At 47.8% G+C, this 9,420-nt stretch overlaps 2 protein-coding genes across 2 annotated transcripts; one reads left to right on the top strand and one right to left on the bottom strand.

Annotated features, from left to right (window-relative positions):
- Positions 1-4,608: 4,608 nt before the first annotated feature.
- LOC126528879 (uncharacterized) lies at positions 4,609-6,205 on the top strand. Its single transcript, XM_050176471.3, has one exon. The coding sequence runs from the start codon at positions 4,767-4,769 to the stop codon at positions 5,928-5,930; it is 1,164 nt and encodes a 387-aa protein (XP_050032428.2). The 5' UTR covers positions 4,609-4,766; the 3' UTR covers positions 5,931-6,205.
- A 560-nt stretch (positions 6,206-6,765) lies between these two features.
- Positions 6,766-8,857, bottom strand: LOC126529272 (uncharacterized). The gene is made up of 3 exons (XM_072284040.1): positions 8,656-8,857; positions 7,952-8,171; positions 6,766-7,240 (listed from the first exon to the last, which is right to left on the bottom strand). The coding sequence occupies exons 1-3, from the start codon at positions 8,777-8,779 to the stop codon at positions 7,063-7,065; spliced, it is 522 nt and encodes a 173-aa protein (XP_072140141.1). The 5' UTR covers positions 8,780-8,857; the 3' UTR covers positions 6,766-7,062.
- Between the last annotated feature and the right edge of the window lie 563 nt (positions 8,858-9,420).

Here is a 9,420-nt window from a genome sequence, read left to right as displayed (position 1 = left end):
GATGGGGAAGACGTCGATGACTGGATCAGCCTGTATGAAAACGTCAGCCGCAATAACCGGTGGGACCCTACTAATACGCTCGCCAACGTAGTCTTTTACCTCGGTGGCACACCTAGAGTTTGGTATCGCACGCACGAAGATGAGCTCACCAGTTGGGATTCACTTAAGACACAGCTTCTGGACTTGTTCGGCAACCCCTACGGTCACCAACTTGCCGCGCAGAAGGCGCTTTCCGGCCGTGTGCAGACGTCAATAGAGCCCTATGTCACGTACATTCAGGACGTCGTGGCTCTGTGCCGCAAAGTTGACACCCACATGACTGAGTCAGACAAGGTTGTCCACATCCTCAAAGGCATTGCCGATGACGCCTTCAACTTGCTCGTTTGCAACAACGTAGCGATTGTGGATGCTGTTATAAAAGAGTGCCGCCGCCTGGAACTCGCTAAAAGCCGACGTATTGACCAGCAGTTTGCCCGTCTGCCCAACACCCCAGCGACATCTTCCTGTGCCAACACTCCTCGTCCCAACAACACTGCTGATGTTACCAGGATCGTCCGTCGTGAGATCGAGGCCGCCTATCCGGCTGCCTTCGACTCCTGTCCCACCAACACATCTGCAGTCACGGTCTCACTGATCCAGGCAGTTGTCCGCCAAGAGTTCGAAAACATGGGTCTTCACACCATCTGCTCGGCCCATCGTCCTGATACCCGCCCGGCTTCTTCGATTCCGCCCCGTCCCGCACCTTCTTACCCGCCACGTTTGCGCAACCCACCCGAATGGCACACTGCTGACGACAAGCCCATTTGTTTCCACTGCCATCGAATCGGGCACATTTCTCGGCACTGTCGCAGTCGCTGGAGTTCCCCGACCCGGTCTACTTATACCGCCTACTCTCGCCCCCCAGGTGGCCCATCTCGTCCCTATGCCGCACGCTCCGATAACGCCACCGCTGATTCTCCTGCACCGTACCGCTCCTATTCTTGTTCGCCTTGGCCCAAACACCGACAATCTCGCTCTCCCCAGCCCCGTCGCTCCTATTCACTGACTCCCTTCGGACGCCGCTCCCAGCCGGAAAACTAGACGCAGCGCCTCGAGGTGACGCTGCATTGCTCCCTACGCCGCCAAATCCTCTACTGACGTTGCCCACTCATCTGAACCTTCTTGACGTGCAAGTCGACGGTGTTCCTGTATCTGCTCTTATAGACACTGGGGCGCATTTGTCGGTAATGAGCGCTGACCTTCGTACCCGCCTGAAAAAAATAATCACGCCCGCCACGACGCCTGTTGTCCGTGTCCCCGATGGCGGAACAGCCCCCGCAATTGGTATGTGTACCGCTCGCGTCTCCTTCGCCGATCGATCAACAATCGTGCTATTCACAGTCATCGCCCACTGTCCCCATGACATCATCCTCGGCTTAGACTTCCTTAGACCTATGAAATTGCTCCTGTGGGTTCAACCTCGTCCTCTCTTCTGGCATCAAGTGATGTCGTGCATGTCAGTAGGCTCAAGGCCTACTACACTGCTTCCGAGTCCGATCTTTAGTCGCTCCGGGACGGCGCTTTTGCAGCCGGGGATAGTGCTACGGAACAATATGTGCGATCACGAAAAGGCGAGCAGTGCGAAGACGACGACGACAATAAGAAGCTAGCGCGGGCAGTTGCCTCTTGGACAAGCGCCGCGTATTTTCTTGTAAATATACTTGTACATAGCTTTTCGTCTGCGTCTTCCTACGTAACAATATTGTCTTCCTTAACATTAGTCGTACGGTCTAATTACGCCCACACGCTTAAGCCTTATTTGACTACGAAGGAGTTTATACTGCCTGCTGCCTCAAAGACGCCCTTATATTGAGCTTACTATGGGGCGTTTGGTGTCTTCATGTGTTTCGTAAAATGTGTGCGCTAGAAATATGTTCGCAAAGATGTGCACGCTCTTTCATTTTTACCTGAACAGAGAATATTTCAAACTGTTGTCGTGGTTACAACGTTCAGTATTGCTTGTCCTATTTTGCAGTTATGTTCGCTTCATATGAAAGCATTGTATCAGTGCTAGGAAATTACATATATAATCTGACATTTATGCCTTGCTGAGTGGTTATTGTCTTGGATGACATGTGAAATATTTTATAAATGTGAGATCATTTTATTCACACTAATTGGTCTGACAGATCATGCAGTCGGTAACCTTAGGTTTCTATATCAACGTATATCACGGCAGCGACACGAAAAGACGTCAGAGAGGTCTTTGACATTTCCTCAAAATCTTATTGAGAAAATATGGCCTTAGCTTAGCCCTCAAGCAACAGCTTTTAGTGGAACATCGCTAGTGAGAGATTTAGCATAACGTTTTAATATAAAAATGATTTTGTATCTTTATTTGTGTAAATACTCTTTTAATTACCTCATCATTGTTAAATATCAATATCTTTTACTTTACAACAATGCAAGTAAAATACGCGCCGTACTCTGCCCCCTAAAGTCCGCCAAAACCTATGAAGCTAACGGAAGCAGGCATACACACGCATTAAGAAATCTCTGCGACTAGCGTAGAGAAATCCGTCATCACAGAAGTAGAAATGAGCGAGGAACCGCCTACGATGAACTTTGGTCTCCACACCAGCCGCAAGCTAGATGACATACAACTGTTGAAGAAAATAAGAGGGGCCGGCAAAGTGAATAATATAATAAATATCACCACAACGCCGACAGAACCAAGGAACCAATCACATACCAACTCATGACTACATACCGCCGCCGCCGCAGCAGCAGCACCAGCAGCGGCGGTAGCATCTTCAGCAGCAGCAGCAGCCATGTAAGCAGCAGACTGCACCAGATAAGAAAACAAAACGAAGTATCATCGTGAGTGTGTATCTGGTAAGCTAGCAAACATTGCCTGAGCCGTTCAACAACGAACAGAAAGCAAACATTGTATAAGACAAAGTTTTAGATTTTTTTTTGCACTCTGGTCAAGTAACTCTAACCAATGTTTTATAAAGCTTACAAAGTAAGTCAGTCTATTTCAACGCTTTCAGTTATCAACCAACTGGGAGCGTCTTTGCCGTAAAAGCTACGGCGGCCATTACTGCGTTAGCCAACAGCAGAAAGATCCCACCTTCGTATGTGCCCCATACAGTGCCCTTCCCCAATAGGATTCTCTGTGTGCCCTCCATAACACCGGAAACTTGCACCTGTTCCTTAATGGACCTTCGTCATGAAGTCTCCACTCCTCGACGGAGTACAGTTGGATAGAGCCTCTAATTTTAATGCAATAATAGCTATGTGGGCACTCCAGGCGCATTGCTGCCGTCAGCGTCGCCACGCAGTAAGGCTGTAGCAACGTTGCCGCGCGCCCTATGCTTTGTGTAGGAGGGAAAGCGTGCAAAGGTTAGCCGACGATGGCGGATCAAGCTCGCGGGCAAGAGCGTGGAAAGCGAGGAGGAAGCGCACCGTCTCCGATCGTCTGCAGGACCACGGGAGAAGGGAGAGGGGAAAGGGGCGTTCTACTGCGGCGGCTGCTGCGTGTCGCGTGAGCACGCGCGGCCTCGCGGGCCCTATCTTGAAAGCGATCTGCGATGAGTTCAGAGTCCAGCTGCGACGGGGGTTCATAGCTTCGTGTGCAGTGATAAAGGTGGTAGATACTCCACAAATCAAGCCCGTCTTGCCAAGCCGCATTCAAAACAGTTCTTTGCGTTCAGTCAAGGAACCTTAGAATACTGCCACAGCTACAAGTGAGAAATCATTTTCTAAGCGTGCCGAACATGAGCGAGAATGTTTAAAGGACTGGAAAGGCAAATTGCAAATACAAAGTTGACGTGTTTTCTTTAACTGCCAGTCCGCAAACCTCGAAATTGTGGTTCCGTGCCAAGAAAAGGCTTATTGTATGAAATAACTTGATTTGAAGGGCCCAAATATCTTTATCGCTATTGAAATCTCCCGCTACCCAATTGGAGAGTGGTGACGTTCTGGAGGCCATCACAGCGCTTTGCTGTTGTCGGTGGGTAAAAGGGCGTACGAGAGACGGCAGTACAGGTTAATGCACCAAACACAAAATCGCGGCAAAGGAGAGACCAAGCCAGGATAGAGCGACGGATTCGTCGCTGCAGTTCCTTTTAGTCAAGTGACGTGGAACCTTCGGGCATCCCATGAAAGCACCTGCAAGTCGAATTCTATGTGACTTGCAATTTCTCTAAGTTTCGCTAAACAGCAAAACTAGCCATGCATTACGCGATAATGAAACCGCGTAAATACGAAAGCGCATGGGGCACAGAGTCGAGCGAAGATGCAACCTTTCGACCGCTCGCGTCGGCGTCAATAGTTTCTGAGCTCTTTCTATTAGGATGAAATAGAACTGGACAAGTATTCTTTTCATTCGTCCTGTAATGCAATAAATTGCAATTAATGCAATTTAAATAAGAAGCGCCTTCTTCATTTGTCGGAATCCTCATCTATCCTAATCCAAATAGCTTGCTTACCTGGCTTGACACTTCTCAAAACGGCGCACACAAGGTCCGTTCGATTTACCTTGCACTGCGTGAACTAGTTCCTCGCAGTTCAGAAAAAGTGCCACACTCATGCAGCGCCAGTTCAGCAGTGCAGGCATAGCGCGACACTAGCGCCAAACTGAAACGAATGCTGAAGTGCAGGTAGTGCAGGCCTTCTGCTGGTCTTGGCGCTTCGCCAGCTGCACGTCGACTTTTGTTTATGGATTGATCCAGCCTGCCCGCGTTTAGGCGAAAGTGTTTTGAAGGGTGTACAGGCTGGTTGATATGGTGGAAAGCGCTATGGATTGCGGCGCATCGTCTGCAGCCATCGTTCAAACAGTAATTGAGCTGATGGACTCGGACAGTGAAGACGAGGACTTCGACGATATTGTCACAATTCTAGCGCTGAAGCTAACTAGGTTGCAACGCAATAGAATTCCTAAGTACTGTGAAGAAGTCGTGAGTCGCTACTTTGATTTTGAATTTAAAAGACTTTTCCGCCTATCGCGCGAGACGTTTGACAGACTTGCTACCGGATACATGGCGTCGCCGTTCTTCCCGAGCGCGACAAGAAGAGGACGTCCAAGGGTTAGTGCCGAAAAGACATGCTTGGTGGTTTTGTGTTACTTGGGTGGACAGTGCAGTACGTACTCTTTGGCTGACCGCTTCGACCTTGCCGTGTCGACTGTACACAGCTGTGTCGTGCGAATGTTGGATTTCCTCAACAGTGTCAGTGAGGAGGTTATTGCGTGGCCTGGCCGGCAGGAGCAGGAGCGCAGCAAGGCGAGCTTCCTTGCAAAAACCGGTGGCAAGGGGCCCCAAAACACAGTAGGCTGTATTGATGGCTGCCACGTCGAGATCAACAAGCCGACGGAATCTCCTCATTCTTACTACAACCGAAAGAAGTGGCCTTCAATTGTGCTGCAAGGCATTGTCAATGACAGAAACAAGTTCCTGGATGTATTTATTGGATTCCCTGGCTCGGCACACGACGCAAGGGTGCTGCGTGAAAGCCCTTTCTTTGAAGAAGCCGCGTTGAAATGCTGCAATGGATATATCCTTGGAGATTCAGCATATCCCCTCCTACCATGGCTGATGACGCCTTACCGAGACAACGAGGCTACTTTCCCGTCGTGGAAGAAAAAGTTCAACGTGGTTCATTCGCAGCAAAGAGTTGCAGTTGAGAATGCTTTCGGATTGCTAAAGCAGCGCTTCAGGCGGCTGTATCTCGTCGATGCTGCAAGCATCAAACAGTGCGTACTTACTGTCATGGGTGCATGTGTTCTGCACAACTTGTGCAACGAAGAGAGAGATTTTTTTGACGAACTGCGGCAGCTGCCAGTGCAAGAAGAAGTTGTCAATGATGAAGACACCGATATCTTCATTGACCGTGGTGTGGCAGGTTTCAGCGAGAGCTTGCGAGAAAATATTGCTCAGAATCAGTGCTGATGCTGTATACATTTGAGTGTACACATCAAGCATTTTTTGTCATGGGCATGTGTGCACAAGTGCCAACAGCAAAGAACAGTGTATTGAATAGCACATCCATTTCTGGTACCTGCAGGGCTGATACACTGCCTTCATAGCTATTCTAACTACTCTTATAGTCACTGCAGCTATGTACAAGGTGTGGATGCACAGTTGTTGAATTTGAATGTTGCTGAAAGTTAATGCCATTAGCTATTGACCCAATAGAGAAAGTCAATAAATGGTTAATGCATGTTGGGGTGCTGTGTGCGATTTACTACATAGCCGAAATGGGGGCTGATGCAGGATGTGTTGCAAGACACATCGTTAAATGAGGCTTGAGAACCACTGCCAAACATATGCTTGTAGTAAAGCATGTTTTAGTCATCTTATATCAGTGACTGGTGAGAAAGCAACATGGCAATCAATGTTTTTGGCAATTTATTCGACCTGGGTAGCTTTAGCCTCAACTGCTGTAACAAGCCGCTCCAGCAAAGCCATCTTTTTGTCAAAGCGCTCGGCCCGATCCTTTTTGGCCTCCTGGAAAACATCCAGGAGGGTGTTGATGGAAGTGTCCCTGCGGCGCCGCTTGTGGAGTACATCATCCTGGGGCTGTTGCGATGGCCCTGCCTCGTCGTTGCAACTGGCCTCTGTGTCTGAAGGTGTACTGGAACAAGCATTTTAGGTTGAAAACACTTTTTGGAACTGCTGCATAATTTTTTTGGAACTGCTCCATAATTAAGCTCAGGCAGTCTTACCATAAATCTTCAGCCTGTATTACTTTTCCTGGGGCTAAAAGGAATGGAAGTGCAATGTGATGCTCGCGCTCCAGTACCTCACCTAGCTCCCTAAAAAAATATGTTCAAAACATTCATGAATGGCAGCTCAAGTAAATCCACAGTAGCAAGAACCTCGGAACATTTCATGATGCAGCACAAAAGGCAAAATGAGCAAGGGGTTTTTGGTGAGCCTCTGTCTGCTAACCAACATTCCAAGAAGTAGACTTGTCTGTCTTGGTGAAAACAAGTCCACTTGTTAAATGTTGGCTATCAGGCCAAAGCTCTCCTCTACCTCTTGTTCAGTTTGCTACGATTTTGACCTCCAGTAAATGTACTTACTCTTCATGGCTGCAGTTGACGCGCGAATGGCCTGAGGAGTTGTTCTTCGTCTTTGCTCGTTTGTATGCCCTTTCTAAACTCTTCCATTTATTTTCGGCCTGAATTGGGCTCACATTGCAATGAAAGCGTTTGTTTATTGCATTGGCAAGGGCTTGCCACAGTGCCTTCTTCGTCCTGAAAAGATGCAGAGCATAAAAATATATTTTTCCATTTAACAAAACAAAAGGCAGCAACAGGGGTTTCTCAAGATGTCTGCAGACCAATGAAGACCACTGAGAACATTTAGAAGCTCCTGCACTGGTGTGTGATGACCTCTAGGGTGGACTCGCAAGGAGCAAGGAAAATGATCTCGTTCAGCACAGTTTCTGAAATTTCATTACTCTCAATGGCCAAATTGGCATTACATAGGGAAGGAAGCTTCATCAAAACGTAGTCATATCAGCATGTTCTGATGATCATGATGTTACTAACAGGTTAATACCAGTTATTTAAACAGACGAGCCAAACCTACCAGTGCTGGCAGCATGATGAGAGTAAACATACACATGAAGGAATATTTCGACAGCGCTAAAAAAGACACACACATAGACAGGGTCAGGACGGGCACGCTGAACTCCAACTGGCTTTATTATTTTTTTTTTGAAACAAGTAAAAACGATAACTTTCTGTGTGGGCTTCACACTGACGGTAGGCATCCGAACCTGTATACATACATACAAATGTGCATATTAGCAGCTATATTTATATATTGCATAGCATATATGAAAATAACCAGGGAATGAAGGAGGAAAACCGCTAATAAAATTATGGTCAGTAAGCTTGTCTAATCACTCAGTAGCTTGGCCAAGCATGATAGAACCCCACAAAGACTAACAAAAAGCTTACCGGAAGCCCCCTTTTTTCCCAAGAAGAGCCTTCTTTTCCTTGTAGTCCGAAATCAGGAACCGTGTCCTGCTTTCAGACCACAGTTCAGTGGTATCTGATTCCGGCACGCCCCGTGCCACTTCTGCAGGTGCCTCCTGTGCCGCCGTTTCTGCTGCTGCTGGCGACTGGGTGCCGGTAGGCGGCTGCTGATCCGCAAACACTACGGACATAACTGTCCCGCCTGGTTAAGAAGTAGAAAATTACTCAGTGCAACATAATAATCTAGTCTGTGGCTGTACAATGCCGGACGTACAAAAGCTAACAATTTTTGTTTTTGTCAAGAGCAGTATATCCCAACAACGTAAACACAACTGTTTAGACGCAAGCGTACCGCACCCAATAGCTAGAATACCATTGAGTGCACATGCGGAATCAATATAAGTATAAAAAGTTACCTTTAAACGCTAACCTACGCACCGATATTGCGCCCCGTTAGCACACACAAAGAGGTATTAGTGCTAATACACACAAATAGGTATCAGTTTACTACAGATAGTCGTGTGCCAAGGAAGGGTAAGCTGTCATACAGAAACTAACTCGCAGCAGTTAATGATGCGATTAGCGCGCTGACTACAGCGAAATATTTCTTGCGGGTATGACGTTACAAGCAAAATGCTTCGTGCACCCACGTGTCTCATGCAACATGGAGCTGTGCCCAAACATACCTTCTGTCCTGTACGCATAGCCGTTCTCTTGCCAAACATGGCTCCCATCGTCATTGACGATCGGCGTCAGCTTCGTTGCCACGCCGTCTATTGCAACGCAAATGCTGCCGTCGTCTGCTGCCATGGCTGTTGCGCTTGTGCACGACCGGCACCACCTCCCAACACGGTGCAGGGTCTGCCTGAACTAGCCCTGCACGACGCCTGCACTTGTTTAAAACGAACGCCGTAGTTCAGAGGGTGCCACATTGCACTGCCAAAACGAATGGCCGAGTGTGGCACTACATGAACTAGTTCAGGTAGTGCAGATAAATCGAACGGACCTACAGTTTGCCTCTGCAAACAACCATCTCTCATCCCTCAGCATGGCAACATCGGGTGTGCCACAAGGCGCTGGTTTATCACCTCTACGTTCCCTCATCTACAACAACAACTTACCTGTTAACATTAACAATAAATCACGTCTTTTCTAGGATGACTGCGTCATATATTCCCCAATCAAATGCTCGAATAACATCACCGCACTGCAACGGGATCTCGAGTCCATCGTCATATGATGTGAGAAATGGTTCATGCCACTTAACCTTACTAAATCTAAAGCTCTGTCATTTACCCGTAACCACAGCTTAACTACTCACACCTACATAATAAATTCAGCTCCTATCAATCAAGCCCCGTTTTACAAATATCTCGGCGTTCACATGACACCGACACTATCATGGGCAACTCATATTGACACCATCTGTTATAATGCTTCACGTACCCTTG

Source organism: Dermacentor andersoni, chromosome 8, assembly GCF_023375885.2.
Source record: "Dermacentor andersoni chromosome 8, qqDerAnde1_hic_scaffold, whole genome shotgun sequence".
In the NCBI taxonomy this organism is placed as follows: domain Eukaryota; kingdom Metazoa; phylum Arthropoda; class Arachnida; order Ixodida; family Ixodidae; genus Dermacentor; species Dermacentor andersoni.
Note: the sequence above shows the minus strand (reverse complement) of the source record. Positions and strands in the feature narration are given on the sequence as shown.